Source organism: Symphalangus syndactylus, chromosome 10 (assembly GCF_028878055.3).
Source record: "Symphalangus syndactylus isolate Jambi chromosome 10, NHGRI_mSymSyn1-v2.1_pri, whole genome shotgun sequence".
Classification (NCBI taxonomy): domain Eukaryota; kingdom Metazoa; phylum Chordata; class Mammalia; order Primates; family Hylobatidae; genus Symphalangus; species Symphalangus syndactylus.
Genome location: NC_072432.2, coordinates 109,677,180 through 109,704,430, shown reverse-complemented (window position 1 = coordinate 109,704,430; position 27,251 = coordinate 109,677,180). Strand labels below are relative to the sequence as shown.

Genomic DNA, 27,251 nt, shown 5'->3' with positions numbered 1-27,251 from the left:
GAATTTACCAAGTTGGGGATGGCGAGTGATGGGGAAGCATATTTTATTATTAGTCATGCTCTCCTCAGAGTGTCTTTATTTAATTGGAGAGTGCTTAGTGTTAATTTCCAGATAAAGTAGGTTGGGGGGGCTCTTGCTGTTAGTTAACCCTGTGTGCGTCTCCAGAAATGCATTCTGTGTTTTCTTTTTCTTAGTGTTTAAAACCAGATCTCTCTGTCCTTTCCAAAAGTGGAAGCCATCTGGACTTCTGTCCAGGGGAAGTTTGGTGGTTTCCCATATTCTTTTCCAGGATGATACAATGACATGGCCCTTTGGGGAGCATACATGGTATTTCCACTATCCCATAGGAAGGTGGCAATGCCTGCTCAGCTGGGAGTTTCAGGTTAATGCTTCTTCCATAGAAACTAGACTGATAGCAGAATATTTATTCCTTTGTCCTGTGGTATCTTGGACAACCAGGCCACAGCCCTGGAGGTCACTTCTAGGACATGTCCACTTCTGTCTCCCAGGGTAGTCCTTGCCCTCAGGGACACAGAACACTCCTCGCCTGATGGAGGCTGCTTTCAGATGTCTGGCTGGATTTTGTGGGTTTGGGCCTAGGCCTGGTCACCAGTGGGTGGCCTGTTCTAAGCATGAAACTGCCGTGTCTTCCTCCTCAGGAACTGTGTTAGTTTTCTTTTTTCCTTTTTTTTTTTTTTTTTGGTGTTAGTTTTCTATGCTCTGTAATAAATTATAACACATTTCATGGTTCAAAATGGTACGTATTTATTATCATATGGTTTCTGTAGTTTATCAGGGTTCTTTGCTTCAGGATTTTATCAGGCTGTAATGTCAGTGTTGGCTCAGGCTGCAGTCTCATCAGAGGCTCAACTGAAGAAAGCCCCACTTCCAGGCTCCCTCAGTTTGTTGGCAGAATTCATCTCCTTGTAGTTGTAGGACTGGGATCTCTGTTTTCTTGCAGCTGTTGGCCAGGGGCTACCCACGGTTTCTTGCCATGTGGCTCTCTCCTTCTTCCTGACAGCTTTCTTCTTCAAAGCCAGTAAGGGATTCTCTAGCTCAGAGGGAGTCATATAACATAATACCATCACAGGAGTGACATCTATCACCTTTACCATGTTTTATTGAGTAGGTGCAAGTCACAGGCCCTGCACCCACTGAAAGGGCTGGATTGCACAAAAGTGTGAACACCAGGAGGTGGGGATTGTTGTGGGGGTCATCTTAGAGTGTGTCTGCCACAGCAACCCACCTCACCACCTCACTCCCCACCTCCAGTGCTGAGAAGCCCAGAAACTCCCTCTGGCAGCTCTATAGGGCTTTGCTAGTGGATTTAATGCTGTTTTTCATGGGATTAGTGGCAAGGAGAGAGTTTCTGTGTGACTGTGCCTTCTGCCTTCAGCTCTTCCTCTATGAGGCCATAGCTGCACCATCACCGAGTGCTGACTTCAAGGCTTGGCAGCCAGCATCTGTCCTCAAGGGGTTTAGGGATTTTTCCCCCTTCCTCTCTCTTTCAGCCATTCTTCAGTGTAATAATCCTTTCATTTCAAATTGAGGAGCTAATTCCCAAAGGTAAGGGAACACCTATTACTTGCTTACCTATTCCCCCAATATGCATTAGATTTGCTTTTCCAAGAAACCATAGGCTGAGATGTAATTTTCTATGGTTCATCTAAAAACTTTGTAATGCCTATTTTTCTTGATCTTTTGTGCGCCTTTCAGTTCAGATGTAACTGAGTTAATTATTTGATGAAATGAACCAGAGCTTCCTTTCTTGTTATAGAACTTCTTGTTCCAGAACTGAAGATGGTACGTATTAGATTCTATGCTAAAGATTATTCCCTAGAATCGATCTGGGCTGTGAGTTGCTTACAGACCAACTTGTCTTCCTTTTGTTGATCCTATGAATGTTGTACTTAATGGATACAGTATTGACTTATTTAAAATGATTACAGTTTTTTAGTCTATTCGTTTGAAATCTCAATGGATATTTCTAAATAACCTCATATAGCCTGTTTCCATGTAATAGAACAGCTGGATTTTAGATTTTAGAACCCCCTCACCCTCATCCTGATTTTTGTTGTTTGAGACCTCACATGATACGTATGACCGTGTGTCTTGACCAAGTCTTCTTTTTCAAAAGTCTGGAATCATCTGCCTTAGTTCCTCTTAATATGTCTTTTGTTTGGGGAGGAAATGAGAACATGAGTCTAGTCTCTGACCAAGTATTAAGGCAAAAAGGTTAGGGTTCAGAATTGGTTTATTCTTTTGGGATTAGTTTGTTCCAGATTGAAATCAGTTTATTGTTTTACATTTTGAATGTATGTGCCACAGTACCCTACCCTTGGAAGGGTATGTTGGAAGGAAAAATTAAAATAAGCTATTGAAGTTTGCTTACCAAATCACAGTTGCACACCTGGGGAAAACCAAATCCTCTTTCATTTTTTTCACTTTTAAATTTAAGGTGAATCATACACAGATGGTTAATGGTAGCATAAATTGCTTTTAATGCTGTATAAGAGTCTTAGAAATTTATTTAAAATGTTGCAGCAAATACACAGAAACTGGTGAGATGCAGGTACCTCGGGAGTTCAGTGTGGAAGTGCCTGCTTTACGGATTTTCTAGACAGTCCTGCTCTCACAGGGGCTGCAGGGGCCCCTCTTCGGTAGAGCAGCCTCATAAGTGGGCCAGGAGGGCTCTGCTCCCTCCTCCACCAGTGCCGATTAGCTGTGTACATGAGCCCTGGACAAGGAGCTGGGAACCTTGGTCTCTAATTCCCACTCCCCAATACCACCAGCCACCTAGGAGAGACAGCACGTTCCGCCAGCCCTTAGCTGCAGTACCACTCTTGTTGCCTTATGCCTGGCTGGGCCAAGGAATCCCCTTCAATTTCTGACACCCACATGACTTTCACTCCAGTGTCATATAGGAGCCCTGCCTGTGAATGGCTGTGAAGTGGTGGAATTTCCTCCTGGTGACCACTTGCTGCTGGCTCTCCTGAATGGGTGCAGTTTTGAACTGTACTGTATCACAGGGAGGTCTGTGTGGTGGTGTTTTGGAAAGCAGCCCCTGTGTGCAGAGATGGCAGGGTGTGCTGGGAAGCCTCTCCTTTGACAGCAAGACTGCAGGCCTTCCCCTCAGACAGCCCTTTACACCCACGCTGTTTTCCCAGAATTTCTTTTAGTTGCTTGGTAGTCTTTCTTTAATGCATCTTTAATTTCGATAGATTTTGCCATATTGCCCTCTAAAGGGGTTGAACCCTTTTAAAGTCTTTTAAAAATTAATTTTTAATTTTCTAAGTGATATAGGAATATATCCTTTTCATTTAAAAATGAAAAAAATTAGGGATTATGGCTAAAGTCACTTTTGATCACCACCCCCACACCCATACCATCACCACCCATCCCCAGTTCCACATAAGCCTTCCCCATTCCCCAGGGGTACCTGCTGTTATTGGTTTGGTGTATGTCTTGCTTGTTCTTTTTCGGTGCCCTGGCAGATATAAACCAATGGGACACAGACATTACTGGAGTGAGAGTTTGTGTGTGTGTGTGTGCGTATAACATATAAGCTGTATTATACCAAACCCATCATTCTATAATGATGTGTTTTACGTGATGCTACATCTTGGAGGTCTTACTATGATGTGGATCTGTATACATTTCTTGAGTAGTTTCCATAAACTATTTTTCATCTGTGCCTTTTTGGCATTACTTTCAGGAAAGAATTTGGGGCTTCATTAAAGACCCAGTGATTCTTTTTTAAAAAAAAAAAAATATTCTGCATCTGGGCACAGTGGCTAACGTCTGTAATCCCAGCACTTTGGGAGGCCAAGGCGGGCGGATCACCTGAGGTCAGGAGTTCCAGACCAGCCTGTCCAATATGGTGAAACCCCATCTCTACTAAAAATACAAAAAAATTAGCTGGGCGCAGTGGCGGGCGCCTGTAGTCCCAGCTACTTGGGAGGCTGAGGCAGGAGAATGGCGTGAACCCAGAAGGCGGAGCTTGCAGCGAGCCGAGATCGCGCCACTGCACTCCAACCTGGGCGACAGAGCGAGACTCCGTCTCAAAAAAAAAAAAAAATTAGCTGGGCGTGGTAGCGGGTGCCTGTAATCCCAGCTATTCGGGAGGCTGAGGCAGGAGAATTGCTTGAACCCGGGAGGTGGGGGTTGCAGTGAGCCGAGATCACGTCATTGCATTCCAGCCTGGGTGACAAGAGTGAGACTGTCTCCAAATTATGCAAGATATTAATCTGTTTGTGTGTGTGCTTTTCTTTCTCTTCAGATCTCAGAAAACTGATCTTCACAATGAAGGCTACATCTTGGAATTAGATTGCTGTTCCTCCTTAGACCACCTGACAGACCAGAAACTCATCCCAGAGTTCGTTAAGAAGGTGAGCGCTGCAGGCAGGGCACCATTGAAGAGGTTTACGAGGGTTCGCCTGAGTGAACAGGCAGGTAGCTGGCTTAGGGCAGACCAGCCACACTCAAGAGGCCATGCAAGAGCTGTGACCTAAACCTTTGGCAGCCCCACAGGGAAGCAGCCCCCTCCAGAGCCGACTCTGGAACAAGGTAGCTAACCCCTCCTCCCCAGGCATGCAGGAGCCCGGGTCCCGTCTTTTCGAGCTGGAGTGGGGTTAACAGCTGACAGACCTGCAGGCCTGCACCGGGACTCCTTTCAAACCCTCATGGGGTAATGTGACTTCCCAGATCCCACCTTCCTTTATCTGTGGGTCTTCATTGCTGCAAGCCCCCTTCCCTTCCTAGTGTGGGAGCATGCCGGAGTCCTGGGCCACCCACATTCGAACATACCAGGGAAAACTGCCTAGTTGCAGGGAATTCATATCTGCCCAGAAATATGGCTGGTTTTGAACCTTTCTTCATGCCATATGAGGTTTTGCGCCTAACTGTAGGGTCTACTTGAGTTTTAATATGACATTTACTACAGAAGGAATGTCCTAGCCCCAAACTGGGGCTGAGTTCACTGCTTGATGCTTATCTTGTTCTCTCTTACCCAGTGTTCCCTAGTAATCGACAATTCCCACCCCTTACAGGTGATTGTGATTTGAGGTCCAATCAGCCAATTAGGGAATTTGTTAATAAATATTGTCAGCTGTCAGCTTTGGGCCAGGAATAGTACTAGATGCCGGGATACAGAGAATAAAACAGCCGAACTAGTGAACCATATGAGGTTTTGTGCCTAACTGTAGAGTCTACTTGAGTTTTAATACGACACTTATTACAGAAGGAATGTCCTAGCCCCAAACTGGGGCTGAGTTCACTGCTTGATGCTTATCTTGTTCTCTCTTACCCAGTGTTCCCTAGTAATCGACAATTCCCACCCCTTACAGGTGATTGTGATTTGAGGTCCAATCAGCCAATTAGGGAATTTGTTAATAAATATTGTCAGCTGTCAGCTTTGGGTCAGGAATAGTACTAGATGCCGGGATACAGAGAATAAAACAGCCAAACTAGTGAGTGTTGCCAGCGGGAATTGGCCGGGGCTGAGGAGTAAGGGGATCGGGAAGGTACCTGGAACTGAGATGGGAAGGATGACGGGGTGTCTTTGGGGATGCGGCTGTGCTCGGAAAGGTTAGGAAGCCCTCCAAACAGGGAAGAGTGTACATGAGGGCCTGAGGCAGGAGGGAACAAGGGGAATCAAAAGAACGTCAGAGGGAGAGTGAGGGTCGGGAGAAGGGGCCAGAGACAGCTGGGACAGGGCTGTAAAGGCAGCGGGAAGCTGTTGAGAGGAATTTTGTAGAACAGTGAAATGATTAGGTTGTCCCTTTAAAAGAGATTTGTTTCCTTGCTGCCACCCTCCCTTCAACGTGTATTGAGTGTTCAGGCTCCAGGGACTCTGGGAGTAGCCGCTCATGTATGGGTCTATGGCCCATAGACCAGGAGCCAGATGATCTCTGAGGTCAGAATTTCTGGTAATTTTGCTAGGATGAGGGAGGCTCTTTCTACTCTGGTAGAATTCAGATTATTATTTAAGAAATGGGGGAGGGGGGAAGTAGCTTTTGTTCACATACGCATAAGCCTGAGAACACAAGTGTTTTAATAACTCATGTAGCTTTCTATAGAAATAGAGCTATCTTTGTTTGGGTTGCTGTAAATAATCAACTTGTATAGGGACATCCTAGACGTGGAATTTACCCTATGATCTGAATACCGGGAAAAAATCATTTTAGAAATGGTTTTGTAATTAAGACTCAGATGCTTGGAATATTTGAGGGGTAAGTGGGTAAAAGGAAGGCATAAAGCTCTGCGCACTTTCAAATATGCTCTTTAAAAACATGTGATTTCAGGCTGGGCACCGTGGCTCAGCCGGTAATCCCAACACTTTGGGAGGCTGAGGCAAAAGGATTGCTTGAGCTCAGGAGTTTGAGATTAGACTGGGCAACATAGTGAGACCCCCATCTCTGCCAAAAAAAAAAAAAAGTCTTTTTAAAAAGCCGAGCATGGTGGTGCTTGACTGTAGTCCTAGCTACTCTAGAGGCTGAGGCGGGAGAATTGCTTGAGCCCAGGAGTTTGAGACCACAGTGAGCTATGATTGCACCACTGCACTCCAGCCTGGGTGACAGAGTGAGACCCAGTCTCTTAAAAGAAAGAAAACATATGAGTTGATATGAGTTGGTGACTTTGTCTTAACCAAATTAGGTCATTGCATGACCCATTTCAGTGGTCCTGTCTCCGTTCTTCAGGAAACAGCCCGATTTGCGGGCTACTAGGGTATTGTTTCTGTAGTACCCAAGTGGGGATGTACATCTGTCCAGTGGAAAATGCCCTCAAAGTTAGGGTTTTTATGCCCTGAAGGACATCAGCCAGTTTTATCTTAACTTTTATACCAGCATTCTTTTTTTTCCACTGATTATGGACCTGTGTATACACATGTGTATCTGATGATTCATTAGATAATTTATTAAGTAAATGACACCTGCTCATTCTGTAGTTGTATAAGTCCTTAACACTGTGTAGGTTCTTGGAAACTGACTTTTAGTGAAACAGCATACAGCAGGTCCTCAATTTCATTCAGTGTCATTTAGTTTTAACCTTGAAAAGAAAATTGGTTTCATTTGTCATTTTGCTCAAAGTCTCAGTTTCCAAGAATCTATTGACAACATGAAGTGAAGACTTATAGTATAAGAATTCTGTTCTTAACGTTTTGAAAATAATAGGCTTTAAAGCCCATCGTATCATGCTGCTCCTGTCATACACTTGGTTTTTAAATAAGAAGACAGACTGGACAGCTTGCACACCAGGGCAGCAGTGAGATTTCTGACCTGCAGTGTCTCCAGATGTCTATCCCAGAGTTCCATCTCTGCTCCTCTAAACAGAAATGTGGCTTATGGTCATTCCTGCCTTGGAGGAGCCAGGTGTGTTGAGGTGGCCCCACCGTTTGCCCCTGCATTGTCTGTTAGTGGACAGGGCTGGACTTGGAAAGACCCAGCATTTCTCGCTGTCATTGCTGGCTGTGGCTTTAGTTTCTAGTCCAGTTGCCATGACAACAAGAAGTGGGACAAAATAATGGGACTGGGCCCCCTTCTCCCTGCTCCTCTTTTCTGTTGCTGGCCATAATTTCTAAAGAAAATACCACCTCTGTGTGCAAAGAGCAGAGGACAATCCCATGTACCTCTCCAACGCCCATGGCTATTCCAACTGATGGCTGAATTTTACACGTGTAAATTTTTCTGTCATCACACCAGGTAGAAGACCACAGGTGCTTCCCAGGAAGAAGTATGCTAAAAACCATTTGTGGTTTTTTTCATTGCAAATATTTAATGAATAGCTTTGGCCCTATTTATATATATGTAGTGGTGACACTTGTTAATTGCCGTTCAGTTAGGTCAAGATGAAGCTGTGTCATTGGCTGCCTCAGCTTGCAGTCATTACTTTTTATCTGGGTCATTATTTTGTGTGAAATAATGGCTCCTATTCCTATGACAAGTAGATTCATCTTAGGATGAGATGGTAATTAACTCGTTTTGTCATAGTACCATCATGCAGGACAGGTTCATATTCTTCTCTGCATATTAGAATTAAAAGGATTAGATTTTTTTCATAAGAACAATGCCCCAGTATTATTTTTCCACCAAATGTTTTAAATTAGCAGAACCTTTGGATAGAGGACACGGATAGGAGGGAGAGAAGATTTCATTATTTCTCACAATTAGGAAAAGTAAAGTCATTTGTGTCTATGTCATGTAAAATTAGCTGAAGACGCCATAATTTGCGCCTCTCTCCATCATGACTTTTCAGAGAGTGTGAAGGGAGTTGTGTAAAGATGATAATGACTCCATTCCTTTTGGTGTGGTCTGCCAGTTTCTCTGAGTGCTCTAGCTGGTCAAATGAAATCTACGTTACTGCATTTTGTTTTCTCCTGTTGTGTCCTGCTGTGCTCCATTCTACTGGCCCTTTATGTAAGTTATTATGGACCACAGAACATTTAAAATGCAGAGCTATGGGCAGACTTGGAGAGACTTGTTTTCTAAGTCCTAGAGCCGAATGCTCGAGGGATGAAGAATTGAGAAGCTGTCAGAGAATGATGGTGCTGCCAGAATTCCTTTGGGACGAGGGCGGGCTCAACCTGCCCATCAGGTGCACCTGGAGACTGTGTGGCTGGCAGGTCCGTGGGGGCCTCTGGAATTTCCCACTCTTCAGGGCTCCCAGAGGATTGTAAAGCAGGCAGGGTGACACAGAATGAAGAGTCTTGTGCTCATCTTCAAATTGCTGTTCATTCATGAGAGCGTCTATGGGAAAGGCCTACAGTTTGGAGAGCACTTTGAAGTTTTCAGTCATTGCGCACATTTTCTGGCATATGCTTCTGGTCTCTCAAAAATTCCATTTGAGAGACCAGAATGGCAGTGGAGTCTCCCTTCTAGACACCAGGAAACTAAGGTCAAGGGGCAGAGGCTTTGTCCAGGGGCTGGAACTGCTAAATGATGGAGCCTGGATTAGACCCTCCATAGGAGAGGCACGAGTGGGCAGCCAAGGGGCTTCAGAGTGGCCAGAAGTTTCTTTGGCTAGGTGGACTGGAGAGAGCTTCGGAGAGGTGTGGAATGAGGGCTCTGCAAAGTGAGGGACTGAGGCTGGAGGAGGCTGAGAGGCAAGGTGGGCAGCTCTGTGCCATTGCTGGCATGGACAGGAGCATGGGTTGAAGGCATAAGGCTGAGGAAGAGCCAAGTCCTGTTTGGCTTGAGTGTGGGATGGACAGAGAGACAAGGAAGGCTGTTCTGGGTGGGCTTCCTTTGATTACGTGGAGCAGAGCCCTAGTCCGGCGAGCTCCAGTGAGTCAGGAGGGTTTACTGTAAAGATGTAGGGCATGGCATAGAGCCCCAAGGCAGAAATACAGGAAACCAGGAGAAAAACAAACTACATATATATATATATATGTGTGTGTGTGTGTGTGTGTGTGTCTGTCTGTCTCATATGCTGCTGGCCCATATTTGTGTATCTATGCTTTATTTAAATTTAAAATAAGGTTTTACCCTGCAGAGGGAATCCTCCTCATGTGTTAGGCAAACCTTATGCTGAAGTGCTCGTGTCTACTCCACCCTTAACCCTCATCTCATGCTTGTGAAGACTTATCCTCATTTGACAGATGAAGAAACTGAGACACAGAGAAGCTATGCAGTTTGCCCAAAGTTATAAGTGTGCATGGCAGGACTCGATATGAACCCAGCCTGCTGGACTCAGGGACCATGTTCATGAGCACTTGGCCATGCTACCTCTCCTGCATAGCTTGTCCCTTTCTGGACAGAGGTGGAGGCTGTCAGAGCCAGAATGTGAGGTTGAGCATAGGAGGCAAATGGCTGTAACGCATGTTGGGTACATGGGGTCAGATGTTGGAGTGCCTCGAAGGCATCCCCTCAGTGAAGGAGGGGCTCCAGGCCTTTGCCGCCCAGGTTGTGCTGATGGAAATTGCCTCGTCCTGCCTGTGGGAGAAAGCCACACTCCCTGCCCTTGTCCAGACAAGACATGGGGGCCTTTGCCTTCAGGCCCTCAGCTCTGGGCTCTGTTCCCCAAGTTGACTCCCTTTTGTGAGGGAGCTCCTGACCTCCCTGATCTCCTTAAGAACTAGGTTCATCTTGCACTAGCCCACTGAGCCTTTGCAATGAAGACCATCGAGGGGCGGCTGGTCCCACTCAACGAGTATACTGTCTTGGATTAAACCAAGTACACTGTCCTTCAGAAAACCGAATGATGCTACTTATGCCTCAACCTAAAGAAAGCACCTTGACAGATGGAAAAATCTCAATGGCTTCTTTTAATGAAACAATATCCCAAACCTCCGGGATGATGAAGTTTCACCTGTTATATAAATGACTCATCATTTACTTTCTGGCTGATTGTTGAGTATTCAGAGCTTCATTTCTACAAGTGCAGTGCAGAGAGTCTAATTTTAATTAGGGTAACATGCCGATTCAGAGTGAAATGAAAATTATGTTAAAAAGGCTCTCCTGTGCTTGCTGCACCAGAACCCACCCACAAACCAAGAGAAGAGTGACATTTAAAAAAGATGAACCTGGGGAGGGTGGGTGTTGAGGGGAAGTAAAGGCAGAAAATGGAGTGTCATCCCAGCAATGAATGTGTCTTCAGAGTGGAAGACAGTGAGCTGGCGGCTGGCGCAGGCCTTGCAGGGGGCAGTGGGGTGCCCTGCTCACTGTTGTGTCTTCAAGACTTAATACATAAGCATCGAGTTAATGGATACATTGAAAGAGAAAGAGGAATACTCACTAAACCTTCGTGTCACTGAAGGAGAGAGAGGTGCCAAGGATGACACCTGGGTGACTCAGGTGTGAGATGGGGTCATCTGTAAGGACCAAGAACACAGCATGAGGAGCCCTGGGGGCAGAGAGGTGATGAGAATGGGGATGGTTGTATGAAGACTTGAGGGGTCGGGGGACACTCAGGGAACATTCCAGAAGGCAGCTGTGGTTGTTGGGCTGGGACTTGCAATAAAGCCAGGAACAGAGATGTGGGTGTCTGAGGTGTCAACCCTGAGAGCAGGCAAGAATGGTGGTAAGGATGGTCATCCAGTGGCACATGCCCATCTCAAGGGGCAGTTTCCACTGAGCCTCTGCTCTCTGATGCCTGGTGGAAATATGGACCCAAAATTGCAAGATCTGTTGTTTGATTGGGCACCTGGTTGGCTTTGTTTTAGAGAAGTTGATAAGTTTATATTTTCTTGTTGTGAGGTTTCTTGGTTTTTCAGTGTAAGCAGACAGATGTATTAAAAAGACTGCAAGATCTAGACCAGTTTGTCTCACACTATCTGTGGTGAAGGACCAGTTTTTTCCCAATTCATAACTGAGATATACTTTGGTAAAATCCAGAGAAAGAAAAATAGCACTTTTCCAAGGTAGAGGGAGGAACAGAAGAGTGTGATGTTACAGAATCCATGGGAATAGCATGCTTTGAGAAGAGATGGAGAATAGTATCAAAAGCTGGGAGGAGGTCAAGTGGGAGGGGGCCACTGGGTTTGGCCACTGGATGCCACAGGTAAGTCTTGCAAGAGCAGTTGTCATAGTGTAGAACAGGCAGAGGCCTTCCTGCCATGGGCTTAAGTAAATATGTTTAGAAGGACAGAAGAGCAGTTTACTTTAAATAGGAGATTTGAGATCCCCACCCCGTCTTTTTTTTTTTTTTTTTTTTTTTTTTGAAACACAGCTTCATTCCGTTGCCCAGGCTGGAGTACAGTGGCACAATAACAGCTCACTGCAGCCTCAACCTACCCAGGCTCAGATGGTCTTCCTGCCTCAGCCTCCCAAGTAGCTGGGATTACAGGAGTGAGCCACCACGCCCAGCTAATTTTGTTACAGACAGGGTTTCACCATGTGGTCTCAAACCAACAAGGTTTTACCAGGTTGGTCTTGAATTCCTGGGCTCTCAAGCGATCGGCCCCTATTGGCTTTTCAAAGTGCTGGGATTCCAGGCGTGAGCCACCATGCCTGGAAGATTTGAACTTTTTTTTTTTTTTTCCAGGGTGTCAGGTGGAGAGAAGTTCTTTTTTTTTTTTTTTTAATTTTTTATTTTTTTATTATACTTAGGTTTTAGGGTACATGTGCACAATGTGCAGGTTGGTTACATATGTATCCATGTGCCATGTTGTTTTGCTGCACCCATTAACTCGTCATTTAGCATTAGGTATATCTCCTAATGCTGTCCCTCCCCGCTCCCCCCACCCCACAACAGTCCCCGGAGTGTGATGTTCCCCTTCCTGTGTCCGTGAGTTCTCATTGTTGAACATTTTTTTAAGCTGAAAGGTATTGGGAGAGAAGAGGTGATAAAAGATGGAGGCAGGTTCCAGGCGGGGCGAGGTGGGAGGGGCACAAGGGTATGGGCATCCCCTCCTTTGATGCTGGCAGGGGAGGGAGGAGGAAGGTTACAGGCCTAGATGTTCCTAATGGAGGAAAAAATGCAGGAGCTACTGCCTGGAGGCCGCTGTTTTCTCATGAAGTTCCTCTCCCACCCTGGCCTCTCTTGATCCTCTGTCCTCTTGCTATTTTTATTGGCCTGTGATCTTCCTGTTCTGTCCAGAGAGGTTAGCTGAAGTTAATTTAAGCCGGAGGGAGGGAAGGGGTCATACGCTTGTCTCAATCACTCCCCAAAAAAGGAGATACATTCTTGTGCTTCATTTTCTCCCTCTGCGGGAATCTACCGTCCAGCATCCGTGGGTCAGGTTTAGTTCACATTTCTTTGAACAGATCTTTGCTGGTAGTGTTTGGGAATACTTTAGTAAGCCGGTCTAGGTAATGCCCTGGACACATGAAACTTAGAGTCTAGCCGAGGGCACAGACACAGAGCAGATGGGCACACGAGGGTTGTGGGATCACAAATGGGTGAGCGCTGTCGAGTAGAACATGGCAAGGGGCCTGCCCCAGGCTGGCGGTGCTGGGGGAGTGCTCCGTGAAGTGTACATACCAAGACCTGAGGGTCAACAGGGGAGGGAGGGTGGAGGTGGTGGGGACTCCTGGAGCAGCTCAGACAAAGCTAAGGTGGGAGGGAGCAAGTTTGGCTTGAGGAGCAGAAGGGAGTTCACTGTGTCTTGCCTGCAAATGACAGAGGGTGAGTGAGGTGGGGTGAGGCTGGAGAGTGAGTCGAGTCCCCATACAGCCCTGCAGGCCCAGGCTGAGGATGGGGCCCTTTATCCTAAGTGTAGTGCAAAGCTGCTGGAGGGCTTTCAGGAGCAGCTGGAGAATGATTCCAAACGTATACTTTGGAAAGATCAGAATGGCTGCAGGTTAGTGACTGGCTTGTGGGTCAAGAGTGGATGTGGTTAGGACCCTGTTGGAGTAGCTCTTCATAGACAAGAGATCGTCACTTAGTTTAGGTGGTGCGTCTTGATGGAGATATAGAGAGGTAGATAGATTTAAGAAATATTGAGCCAGGCAGATCACCAGGGTTGCTTCTGGATGGCGTAACGAGGCACCGTGGAGAGAGAGAGGACAAGGCTGGTTTGGCTCCTGCAGTTGGATTAATGGGCCCTTTGCTGAGATAAGGATGACTGCAGAATGAGCTGTGGCGTCTGTGCTTCAGGAGCTCTGTGCAGAGATCTGGGCTGGAGACGCCTGCTGGCAGAAGGTAACTGAAACCACGGTCATGGATGAAATCGCCCAGGAAGGAAGGGAGGGTGTGAAGGAAAAAGGCCTTAGGGCTGAGCCCAGGGGAATTCCAGCATTCAGAGAAAAGAAAAAGTAAGTAGTGAGAGAGGTCAGAGTGAAACTTGCTGAGTGTGGGGGATGGAGGCCAGGGGAAGAGGGCATTTCAGCGATGGAGGAGTTATCAGCCCTTTCCACTAACCCCTAAGACTAATTCAGAAACGGCCATTGCTGGAGTGGCCATGAAGACACTGGCAACCTCCACAGAAGCATATTTTTGCGAGGCATGATCCAAAATGTTTTTGGGGTACAATTAAAAACCGCTGCCATTTATCCCATAGAAGTCTTGTGTGTTTTTGCCTTAGTCCTAGGATAGTTCTGAGGTTGTTTTTTTAAAATTTAAAATTTTAAGATGTTCTTTTTTTTTCTCATGGGTTTGCTGAATTATCTTCATTGTTCTCCTTAATATAATTTTTTATTGAGCAATTGGTTTTAATATCTGACCAGGGAATTAGATCTTGCCCATGTAAAGCATTAAAATTTTATGTGATTTTTAGCATTTGGAGCACATATCATATGAAATAATAATAAAATGACTTATAGTTAAATCAGAAAGAAATAACAACTTGGGATCCCTAAAAAATGTGCACAGAATAGACAAGCGGCCTATTGTTGGCTCTGTGGACAGCCTGTGGCTGCTGTGAGGCCTGTACTCCTTTGTCGTCACTGCAGAGAAATTACCCCACATCCAAGGAAGTAAAACTATTCTAGAGCTAGTGGAGGAGGCAGATGACCAGAGGAGAAGCAGAAGGTAACCAAGGGGAGGCGGCAGCTGTGTGACCAGCAATGCTTTGTTCCAGGGAGAGGCTGGGCCTGGGTATAACACTCTGTCATCTCAAGGTGACTTTCCAGCCACCCAGGGGATGTCTCCATTCTGCTTACTGCTAGGAGGTTGATGGTATCAAGGCTGATATGACTGCCTGAGGCCTGGTGTTTTAGGTTGATTGTAGGCCAACCTGGGAGCTCCTGAAGGTGAGGGGTGAGCGGCTGCTTCTCCCGGACCTGGCTGTGGCCATGGGGCACCTGGATGTTACCTTGTCCCTACCCTACTGAGATGGGTCCCAAAGGAGACTGGCAGTTGGATGAGCTGGGGCAGCCCACAGCTTCTGGCCCCTGTTGTCTCTGAACCATTCTTGCTCACAGCAGGCAGTCATGTTTGTTTTTGGCCAAGAGTGAAGCCAAAGGGGCTGAAGATTTGGAGTTTCTGTTTTCCATCCAAGCCAATGGCTCTTGATTGCACCCTCCCTGGAATGCTCCTGGGTAAGAGTTTTCCTCATCCAGTATGTTTCAGAGGCACACGCATTGTAAGTAAGCCCTCTTGGAGAGTCATGATGCTTTTTTTTTTTTTTTTTTTTTTTTTTTTGAGACAGAGTCTCGCTCTGTCACCCAAGCTGAAGTGCAGTGGTGCAATCTCGGCTTACTGCAACCTCCACCTCCCGGGTTCAATCCATTCTCCTGCCTCAGCCTCCCGAGTAGCTGGGATTACAGGCGCCTGCCACCACGACCAGCTAATTTTTTTGTATTTTTAGTAGAGACGGGGTTTCACCATTTTGGCCAGGCTGGTCTCGAACTCCTAACCTCGAGATCCACCTGCCTCAGGCTCCCAAAGTGTTAGGATTATAGACGTGAGCCACCGCGCCCAGCCCATGGTGCTTCTTAAAAGAGTCAAGGCTCTGAAGAGGTCCCGGGTGCAAAACTTGCTTGCTTGGTTTAACTTGGCATTCTTCAAAATGACCTGAGAACTTTCTCCTGGCTTTTCCTCCTCTCCAAATACCACTCTATTTTTCAAGGTGAGAGAAAGAAAAAAGAAAGAGAGAGAGGTGAGAGAAGAAAGAGAGAGAGTGACAGACAGACAGACTGAGACCAAATACCTATCTATACCATAGCACATACTTCAGAAAATGTACCAAATAAATGAGGAATTTATTAACCACCTACCAACCATGGAAAAATCACAGATAGTCAGTGGGGTGGCGGGGGGGGATGGTCAGTTTCTTCTCTCTTTTCTATTTATTTTTAAATTTTATTTTTATTGTGCATATTTAAGGTTTACAGCATGCTGTTTGATACACATAGTGAAATGGTTACTGTAGTTAAGCAAATTAATATATCTTGCATAGTTACCATTTTTGTGGTAAGAGTGCCTAAAATCTCTCAGCAAATTTCCAGTATACAATAAAATATTATTAACTGTAGTCCTCATACTGTGCATTAGATCTCCAGACTTACTCATCCTGCATATCTTCAATTTCGTACCCGTTGACCTACATCTCCCCATTTCCTTTCTGCCCTAGTAACCAGTGTTTGTTTCTATGTGTTTGATGTTTTCTTTTTTTTTTTATTCCACATATAAGTGAGATCATGCACTATTTTTCTTTTCGTGTCTGCCTTATTTCACTTAGCATAATGTCCTCTAGGTTTATCCATGTTGTAAATAGCAAGATATTTTTTAAGGCTGAATAATATTCCATTACACACACACGCATACACCTCTTACAGTTTTTCATCTATTCATCTGTTGACAGGTTTTCTTCTTCTTCTTCTTTTTTTTTTTTGAGATGGAGTTTCACTCTTGTCACCTGGGCTGGAGTGCAATGGCTAAATCTCAGTTCACTGCAACCTCTGCCTCCCAGGTTCAAGCGATTCTCCTGCCTCAGCCTCCCAAGTAGCTGGGATTACAGGCACCTGCCACCATGCCCAGCTAATTTTTGTATTTTTAGTGGAGACGGGATTTCACCATGTTGGCCAGGCTGGTCTCAAACTCCCGACCTCAGGTGATCCGCCCACCTCGGCTTCCCAAAGTGCTAGGATTACAGGTGTGAGCCACCGTGCTCGGCCCTCTTTTTAAAATGAGTACTAATCCTGGCTGTTTCCAAAAGTACAAAATTGCCATAGGTTCAAATGAATCTAGTACTTTATTGCATTTTCTTGGTTCCGTTAAAACAAATCTTCCTGTCCCAGACATTTGGTGTAACTGTGTGTTTTCTAATCCTCAATGAAACCTCTAATGGGGGGAACGATTTGGAGCAGAGCAATTAAAAACTCCCTCCTTTCTTTTTTCACTCCAGAAAGACATGTGCTGGGCACTTCTGCCATTCTTCTTGTGTCTTTAATAACAGATATAGCAATCTTCTAACACCTAGCAAAAACTAGGTCAATTGGATTTGTTGACAGCTGTGGAATTGTAGATAGAATTTGCTGTGCTGGCTGGATCAGCCCCGGGTAATCTGACCACTTTCTCTTAAGAGGTGCACTAACTGAGCTAGGATCATGCTGCTGCACTCCAGCCTGGGTGACAGAAAAATCCTGTTTCTAAAAAAAAATTTTTTTAATTCCAAAAATTTAAAAAAAGATGCACTGGTTTCTCCCTTTCCTTTCTGCTTTCTCATATTTCTCCTGACTCCTGGACTTCTTCTGCCATAGCTGTTAATCAGATCTTCAAATATCAGTCTTTCCAGGTTTGATTTTTCTTTTTTTTTATCTCTCCCCTGACGTCTCTGATCAAAAATGGCATTTTATTCCTTAGCAACTCTGTTTTATAAAATATAAAGTGAACCATCTATGTATATTTTAAATCTAATAGTCATGTTAAGTAAAAACGAGAGTGAAATTAACTTTAGTAATACATCTTATTTAACCCAATATATCCAAAATAGTATCTTTTCAACATATAATGAGATAGTTTACTTTTTAAAAAAATTTTTACAAGTTTTTACAGGTTTCTTTCAAGGCTTCAAGTGACATCAGATTTTCACACTTATAATCCCAGCATTTTGGGAGGCCAAAGTCTTGAAAATCTGGTGTCACTTAAATCATATCTCAATTTGGATGCTAACTTTTCAATAATTGAAGTGACATATTCTACAAAGTAAAGTTGTACTTAACAGAAAAATATTTCATATTGCTTCCATTTTAAAATTAGAGGCAGGAGGATCGCTTAAGGCCAGGAGTTTGAGACCATTCTGGGCAACATAGCAAGACCCTGTCTCTATAAAAATAAAATTAGTTGAGCATGGTGGTGCATGTCTGTAATCCCAGCCACTCAGGAGGCCGAGGGGGGTGGATCTCTTGATTCCAGGAGTTCAAAGTTACAATGAGCTATGATCACACCACTGCACTCCAGCCTGGGCAACAGAGTGATACCCTGTCTCTTTAAAAAAAAAAAAAAAAAATTCAGCTCCTTGGTCTCATGAGTCGTATTTTAAGTCCTTGATAGCCACATGTGGTGAATGGCTACTATCTTGGACAGCATATTTTAGTAGAATTCATTCATTTAAACAATTTTCAGTTTTTCATAATTTCTAAGTTGATACAAAGCATTTGTGATTGAGTCTTCTCAGTCATAAGGGGAGGCAGAGCACAGAGCAATATAAGGCATATATGCCAAGATCTAAAAGACAATCTCCTATTTTTCCCATGAAAAAAATTTAAAAAGTTTGGGGCCAACTTTGGCATATAACATTTTAGGAATATATTTGAAATAATTTCTGCTTATAATAATTTAATTGCACATGAATATCTTAAATTCTGCTTATAATATTAATTTAATTGCACATGCATATTTTAAATTATATAAATTGTGTAAACTTGGTGCTTTTCTCCTGTGTTTATATCTCATGGAACAATTTTATTTCTGTACTATTTTTTTTATGCATTATTGCACTTGGTTGCCTTTATCATCACCAGCATGATTTTCAGGGCCATCTAACACAGTTTCAAACTCATCCTATTTACTTTCTTCCAAATTGTTTGGGATGCAGCACTTTTAAAATTCATAAATGATGCTATCTCTGGAAATTCTGTCCTGAGTCGTAAGTGCTCATTCACATAACATTTGGATAGTTGTTTTTTCTTGTCCAGCTCACATGGCAATAAGAAATCTCCATAATGGAAACACTTCACATTGCTCTTAAAAAAAAAAATAGAAAACACCTCTTTTTTATTGAAGATAACATCAATACAAGAGAGTGCATAAATCATAAGTGTACAGCTCAGTGAGTTAGCACAAAATGAACACACCTGAGTAACCAACACTCAAGAAATATTAATAGAGCAGGAGCAACAGCCTGAACCCTTCCTGTAGCCACGCCCACAATTCCCCACTCCCCTTCCAAGGGAAACCTCTCTAACTTCTAACACCAAAGGGTGGCTTCGCCTGTTTGTATAAATGGCGTCTTTTGCTCAGTACTGTGTCTGTGAGATTCATTTATGTCACAGTAGTTCGTTGGTGTTCATTTGTGTGTAGAATTCCTGTATTGCTTTGTTTTTTGTTTGTTTTTAAGGGACAGGGTCTCACTGTGTTGCCCAAGCTGGAGTGTAGTGGTGCAGTCATAGCTCACTCCAGCTTCAAACCCTGAGCTCAAGCCATCCTCCCTGCTCAGCCTCCCAAGTAGCTAGGACTACAGGTGTGCACCACCACACTCAGCTAATTTTTTAAAGATTTTTTTTTATAGAGATGGAGTCACGCTATGTTACCCAGGCTGGTCTCAAATGCCTTTCCTGGCCTCAAGTGATCCTCCCACCCCGGCCTCCCAAAGTACTGGGATTACAGGTATGAGCCACCATGCCCAGCCCTGCATTGCTTTTTTAAAGCCATCTGTAAGAAGATTGCCTACTATAGCACCCCAAATTGTTTTCCATGTTGTAGGAACTATTTTAAATTTTTCTTAGATTTATTTTCCTCCTTAAAAAAAAGTCTGGCTGGGTGTGGTGGCTCACACCTGTAATCCCAGCACTTTGGGAGGCCGAGGCGGGCAGATCATGAGGTCAGGAGATCGAGATGATCCTGGCTAACACGGTGAAACCCTGTCTATACTAAAAATACAAAAAAATTAGCTGGGTGTGGCGGCGGGCGCCTGTAGTCCCACCTACTTGGGAGGCTGAGGTAGGAGAATGGCGTGAACCCAGGAGGTGGAGCTGGCAGTAAGCCAAGACTGCGCCACTGCACTACAGCCTGGGTGAGAAAGCGAGACTCCATCTCAAAAAAAAAAAAAAAAAAAAGTCCATCAGCTTATTTCAATAAATGTCCCAAACTAGCTTTGAATATGTTTTCCCCAATAAGCATCTTGCTGTTCAAAATAAAGTAACTGAGAGAGTCCTTATATTGTGAGAGATCTTGAACGTATGTAAATTTCAGAGCAATTCCCTCATTTTTGAGAAATAACATTTTAGGGGGTAAAATCCAGGAGATCACCAGGTTATATCCAGGCTGTATAGTGTATGAGTGTTTATAAGTGGTGTATTTCACTTTCTGGCTTATGCGCATTGGAGTTTTATGCTGTAGTTAGTGAATATTGGTCCCACTCTTGGCAGTGAACATAATGTCTATGGTGCATCTATCCCTAGATATCTGCTTGGCTGACTCCTTCACCTCCTTCAAATCTTCGTTCCAGGTTACCTCAATGCACCTACCTTCCCACCCATCTTTAAAAGAGCAACTTGCCTCCTGCCACTCCCTACCCTAGTATTTTGGACTCCCTTTGTCTCTTCTATTTTCCTTTTACCTAAAGTTCTTGTCATCTCTTAAGACATGTTCCTGTTTTTACTTATTGTGTGTATTGTTTCTTGCCTTTTTTTGTTTGTTTGTTTGATGCTGAGCTCAGAATAGTTTATTTAGCATGTGCTCAGTGAATGTTTATAGAATGAAAGAGCAAGAGCCTGTGTGTTTCCAAGGCTTGCAGGGCCTCAGAATTGTATGGGAACAGATGCTTTGAACAGTGATGCAATGAAGATAAAGTACAGAGGGTTAGGAGACTCACACACTTTCTTTTTTTGCAACTCGAAGTACCTTTTTTCAGTATTTGGCATGGTTGAGACTTGTTGAAAAACCCTCCCTGGAAGTGACTTGTGAGGGTTGGATATTACCTGTTAATGCTTCATACATCCCAGCAGACTGGTTTACAAATATGGAATTTGCTGTTATCACCTGGAAAATTTCCAGACTTTTATTTATGATATATATATGTATGTATTTGTGTACATATATACACATATAACTTTCATGTATATGTAATGTATACTTTTATATCTATTACATATATACTTTTATATGTCTGTAATATATACTTCTATATGTAAACTTTTTATGAGCTGGAACATGTTTTGAGTGTCAATTATGCACCGTCAGTGAACACATGGGGCAGCTGACTGGTTTACAGCACAGGTTGAACTTTCCCATCTGTGTGTTCAGAGGTGCTGAACATCCCCCCTCAGTGACACCTCCTGTCTGGGATCCAGCACAGATAATGAGTGTGGGAATTTGAACTAACCTCATGGCATGTGAGGGTGGGGTATCTCATCTGAGAAATGGAGTGTATCCTGGCAGGCAGTTAGGCTGCCTGCTGTATCTTCCCCTGACACTGGAAGGTTTCATTTTTATTGCTTGTGATTATGTAAAATCTTTTCTGAGAGTTTTGAGAATCAGTGTGACAGAATTACAACCCACGTAAGGTTTTCCCCTTTTCTGCCTTTGGGAGAATTCCCACTCAAAGAGCCAGATCCCATTAGGATTGGAGTCAGCAGGGCTGAAGATGGCTAGAGGACACTGCAGGGAGGGAGAAAGCACTTGGAGATGAGATACTCAGTTATTGAAACTGACTTGCCTCCTCGAGAAATCTGGAACTTTAAACCCAATTCCAGAATTATCTCCTGATTCCAGTGAAAGAAACCTACTACCTAATAACTTAGGCAGCCATTTAGGTGGGATGTTTCACTTTCTGAAATTCTTAGCTTTCTTCCCCGTGTAAAACAAAAAAACAAACAAACAAAAAAACCTTTGCACTAGAATGATAATCTCTAGGATTGCCTATAGCTCTGATATTCTGTGATTCTATGGTCAATCCAGCTTTTTTTTTTCTTTTGCTAATTTTTTTTATTATTATACTTTAGGTTTTAGGGTACATGTGCACAATGTGTAGGTTTGTTACATATGTATCCATATGCCGTGTTGATTTCCTGCACCCATTAACTTGTCATTTAGCATTAGGTATATCTCCTAATGCTGTCCCTCCCCCCTCCCTCAACCCCACAACAGTCCCCAGAGTGTGATGTTCCCCTTCCTGTGTCCATGAGTTCTCATTGTTCAATTCCCACCTATGAGTGAGAACATGTGGTGTTTGGTTTTTTGTCCTTGTGATAGTTTACTGAGAATGATGTTTTCCAGTTTCATCCATGTCCCTACAAAGGACATGAACTCATCATTTTTTATGGCTGCATAGTATTCCATGGTGTATATGTGCCACATTTTCTTAATCCAGTCTATCGTTGTTGGACATTTGGGTTGGTTCCAACTCTTTGCTATTGTGAATAGTGCCGCAATAAACATACGTGTGCATGTGTCTTTATAGCAGCATGATTTATAGTCCTTTGGGTATATACCCAGTAATGGGATGGCTGGGTCAAATGGTATTTCTAGTTCTAGATCCCTGAGGAATCGCCACACTGACTTCCACAATGGTTGAACTAGTTTACAGTCCCACCAACAGTGTAAAAGTGTTCCTATTTCTCCACATCCTCTCCAGCACCTGTTGTTTCCTGACTTTTTAATGATGGCCATTCTAACTGGTGTGAGATGGTATCTCATTGTGGTTTTGATTTGCATTTCTCTGATGGCCAGTGATGATGAGCATTTCTTCATGTGTTTTTTGGCTGCATAAATATCTTCTTTTGAGAAGTGTCTGTTCATGTCCTTTGCCCACTTTTTGATGGGGTTGTTTGTTTTTTTCTTGTAAATTTGTTTGAGTTCATTGTAGATTCTGGATATTAGCCCTTTGTCAGATGAGTAGGTTGCAAAAATTTTCTCCCGTTCTGTACAATCCAGCTTTTAAATGACTTCCCCTTCATTATCAAAGAGCCTTATTTGATTAGTTCAGGTTTATGATAGTGGTGTGCTGAGTTTCGGTGCCATATACCCTCATTTTGTGAATTTTTCTGTGTATGTCTTAGTATTCCCTCTGCTCTTCATCCAATATGGCAATGTTTGCTGATTGATTGGTAACTATTTTTGTCCTCCCACTTAACTAACAACTGTAATTGGAGCTCAATATAAGGGCTATTATTTTTACAAAGTTTGTTTTCCTTTTAAGGTTAAAAATAAACATTGCCTTCTGACACTCCAGTGGAAAAAATCTGTTGTGAGAAAAATCTAAACTTTAAATGATTCATTTGTTGGATCACTTTTGACTTCTTATGTGTTTAAAAGAATGAGAAAAAGGGCATATTACCATTATAGGGGTGGTACTGTATTTTGTACAAGTAACCCAGGATATGTAGGTTGGACAAAAGATTCAAGTATTTTAATAATTCATTATTATAAATTTAGCATATGAAATAATGAGAAAATAGAATTAAACTGAGGTTTCCCATCTAATTAATTACTTCCCAATCTACATCTTCATTCTGTTAGCCTATAGCAGCATTCCTAGTTTTGAAAAGGTAGCTGGGGGGAGATTGGTAAATGTTAGGGATGAGGGTGATGGAGGTGTTATTCATTGGGGTACTAGTGATGGTCTTGATAAAGGTGATAGTGGTGGTATTGATGGGGTGGTAGGGATGTTATTGGGCAAAAGCAAAGGCAGTCAAAGGAGCTGTTAGAAAGATTCTTCAGAGAGAAAAAGGTTGTCATATGGAAGGTACAGAGAGTACAAGTCAGATGGAAAACACCCAAAGAGATGGAAAAACTTTAAAAGAAAATGTTTAAATATATTCCTGGTGGAAATAGTTAGTTTTTTTGATGGAACTATTCATCGTTCAGTTGGTGTAGAAATTTTGCTTCCAATGACTTCCCATTTTGAATGAGATGCAGTGTGTACTCTGACTAACTTCTAAGACACTCCCCAGAGGGCAATGACAGCTTCTTGTTATGATGCCTTAAGAATAACACAGATGGATATATTTTTTAAGTTTCAAGCACAGGAGTCTTTGTGACCCTTTCTGACTCTGATGGTGCCTGGGAATGTGGGCATCATTCTTTATTGCTTTTGGATAGTAAAGCATCATCATTAATTCATGCTCTGCACATTTGTAACTTGTGATAAACAAGAACTAAGCCTAAGTTTGCCTACAGGTTTGCTAAACCAATTAATAATGTAAGCCATGCTGCAGGGGCAGTGTTTATTTACCTCAAGGGTACCTGCTTGTTCCAGCAGTTTGGATGCATCATCACAAACTGAGAGGCTAATTACAAATTGCTCTTACCTCTTTATTAAAACAGATCTCTGAAGGCTCACTCCGTGGGAGCTTTTGTGTTATCCTTGTTTACATTTCTGTATATTTGAGTGTGCTGCTAACTGCATCTTTTATAAAGGATTTAGATTTTACACTTCACAAAATCATTGCAGTCTGGTATTTCCTATGGGTATGGATTAGTGATGATTACTGTATTTTAAAAGATGTCTATTGCTATGTAACAAACCACCCCAAAACATATTGGCTTTAAACAATAGTAGTCATTTATTTTGCTCACAGATCTGCAACTTGGGCAGTACTTGGCAAGGCAGCTAATCTCCATTTCACATGGTATCAACTGGGCTGTTTGGTGGTAGCTGGGGGATCTACTTTCAAGATGGCACACTCATATGGCTGGCAAGTTGGTGTTGGCTATAGGCCTCTCCACAGACTGCTAAGGCTTCCTCAAAACATGGCAGCTAGGTTCTAAGAGCAAGCATCCCAACAGAAGAAGGTGGAAGTTCATGGAATTTTGATGATTATACCTTGGAGGTCACATAAGGGTCCTTTTCACCTACTCATTGGTTGAGGCCGCCATAAGGATCCATAGTGGTTGAAGTACAGGGAACATGGGTTCCAGCTCTTGAAGGAGGAATGACAAGGTTCCAGCAGACCATATGGAACGAGAGATATTGTTGTGGCCATCTTTGGAAAATACAGTCTGCCACATACATGAATTCCGACATGCTTATGTTCATTTCCGGTTCATTCTTTTACTAGGAGAGAACTTTGAGAATATGTAACAAATAAAAATGAAGGCGAGAAGTGGAAATAAATTCAGTATTGAATATAAGGGTTATTGGACATTGAAGATAATCTTTAAATGTATAATTCTCAGTAGTTGTTAATGCAAAGCTGCTCCTTCCCTCCCCCCTCCAAAAAAAAACCCATCTCCTATTTGTTACTCAAAGGGATCACATATCTTCATGTGCTCTGAAACTCTCTCAAATCATTTCCATCTTCCAGAAAAACCATCCCAGGGTTCTCCAGGGCATTTACAAAAGAACAATAAAACATTCATTTTTTTAGCACATTGTAATGAAAACCATCCCCAAGTACTTAGTTTAACTGCCTTGTTTACCATGGGAGTTTCAAATGTCATTAGGACCCTGTTGTATTTTTGTTGGTCTGGAGTCGTGGGAATCACAAAGTATTTTTTAACCAAGGGTTAAAACTAGGATAGCAATGCCCAATGGCACCATCTCAACATTTTGTTACAGTGTGTTTCATTAATGCTTTGGAAGCCTATGTAAATCAGAGGATGGTGGGGGGAAAAAAAAGTCACGAATACTGGATGTTGAAGCAGTGTGGTGTGAAGAGAAACATCTGCTCCTGGTTAAATTCTTTAAACTTACGTTCTTTTGACTCACTCATTTAACTGTGGTGCTGAGATTTGAGTTTAATGAAGACTCTAAAGCTGGTTTTCCAGAATGTTCCAGGGAGTCTTAATGAACCCTTGAGTTCTTAACCCCAAGCTTGTAATTCCAAGGTCACTGGTATTACCAAAGTATAAAACTAGGGTTGTCAACCTCAGCGACTCCAAAAAACTGGTTTTTTTGTTTGTTTGTTTTTTGGGACATACATTGCCTCATCTTAGTGCCTTTGTGAAACAAGGCCCATGGGTATGCCTGATTATGAGGCATTTTTTACCTTGATAAGAAGTAGTGATATTAACAAATTGCTTATTTCTGCTTCTTTTCTTTTTCCTGAGGGGAAGATTGACTTGGTTTCTTAAGAGATGGACTGAAAACCCAAGAACTGCACATTTTAACAGCAATGCTTTCTTGAGACATGTCTCTGGACCTGCAACCCCCTTAATGTCTCTAGGCCTCAGTTTTCTTCACTGTTAAGATGATAGGAGTAGCAAATGATGTGCAAGTTTTCTGAATCTCAAATGTATTTTTTAAAACATTATTGGTCCCAGACGGGTATTTCCTGAAATTGTAGACTCATAGATGTTCCCACTTGGGGGTAACCTCAGATACTGCAAATTTAATCTCATACCTATTTATTCCTTTAATAAATGCCCACGGAATACTTACTGTGTACCAGGAACAGTTCCAGATGCTGAGGACAAAGCAAGAGGCAAAATAGACAAACTGCCTGTCCTCATAGAGCTCTCATCCAGCTAGGAAAACCAGTTGCAGGGAGATGGAGGGGGGAACAGCACCCCAAACAGAGGGATCTGCAAAGTGCTGAGGCCCCCTGATGGGAACAAATCTTGGGGTGGGGGGGGAAACAATGACAAAGACTTGTGAAGGTGTCAGGAGTTTGGGATGTGGCCTGAGAGGTGGGCAAGACCCATTTCAGGGGCAGGGCAAGGGTTGTTGTACTCTGTGGGCTGGCTTCAAGTTGGGAATCTTATTCTAAATGGAACATCATTGGAGAGTTAAAACGAGCAGCCTTAACTGGCTCACATCTTTCAGATACCAGCCTGGCTGCTGTGAGGGCTGTATACAGGCCAGCATGCAGGAAGAAAACCAGCAGAAAGGTGGTGGTGAAGCCAGGGAAGAGCCTCTCCAGGAGGAGGGAATGCGTGAGCTACCAGAGAGGATGGGGTGGTGAGGGCTGAAAAGCCTGTGGGATTTGGCGTCATGGAGGTCACAGGAGGGCTGTGGGGAGCTGCCCATGGGGAGGCAGTGCAGAAGCTAGAGAGTGAGTGGAGGTGGAGTTGGTGAGGCAGGGGTGGGTGGACGAGGCTTACTTTGCTCTGTTGTTGATTGGATTCTTTCCTCTTTTTCTTCTTTTAAAAAAAGATAACTTGAATTTAGTTGTATGCTGAGTGGAAGGAGCCAGTAGAGAGAGAGAGAAATTGAGGATATAGAAGAGAGAAGTGGTCTTAAGTAGAGTTGGGTGTTCCAGGGTGCCAGAAAACATGAGCTCCATGGCCTGGGTTTTGCCTTAACCGGGTCCCACTGACGCTGGGGACAAAGAGTGGAGGGCCAGAAGAGGACATGGGGATGGGCTTCTCAGCTTCTGACCTCGATTTTGTCTTTAGGTCGTCTCTGGAGAATGGTGGGAAAGTGGGAAGAGGTTGGGGCCCAGGAGAGGGGAGAAAGCCCTGGGGAAGCACAAGACAGCTGACCAGGGAGGAAGGGAGCCACTGTGGGGTGGCCGTGTGGCCTCAGCCTTGGCGGGAGACCTTGAGCCCTCCTCCTTGTGGCCCTGGGTGGATTGGATGGATGCGACATTTGTGGGATGTGTCAGACAGAAAAAGCCAAGGATGTAATAGCAGGAGAGTGATGGAAGCAGTGGGTCATGTGCCGGACAGGGAAGGAGTAGAAGGAATAGTCATCTGCGTGCCTCTTAAAGCAGGTTTCTGGGTCTTCACTGCTGGTCACGTTGAACCAGGTGACCATATGTCCCAGCTTG

At 43.6% G+C, this 27,251-nt stretch overlaps 1 protein-coding gene across 5 annotated transcripts in view; it reads left to right on the top strand.

The window, feature by feature from the left end:
- The window catches only part of RFTN1 (raftlin, lipid raft linker 1), a 203,673-nt gene that overhangs the window by 103,684 nt on the left and 72,738 nt on the right, over positions 1 to 27,251 (top strand). For all 5 annotated transcript variants that reach the window (XM_055295520.2, XM_055295519.2, XM_063610761.1 and 2 more), the window contains exon 4: positions 4,280 to 4,388. In XM_055295520.2, the coding sequence (XP_055151495.2) occupies positions 4,280 to 4,388 (109 nt within the window). The remainder of the gene's footprint in view (positions 1 to 4,279; positions 4,389 to 27,251) is intronic.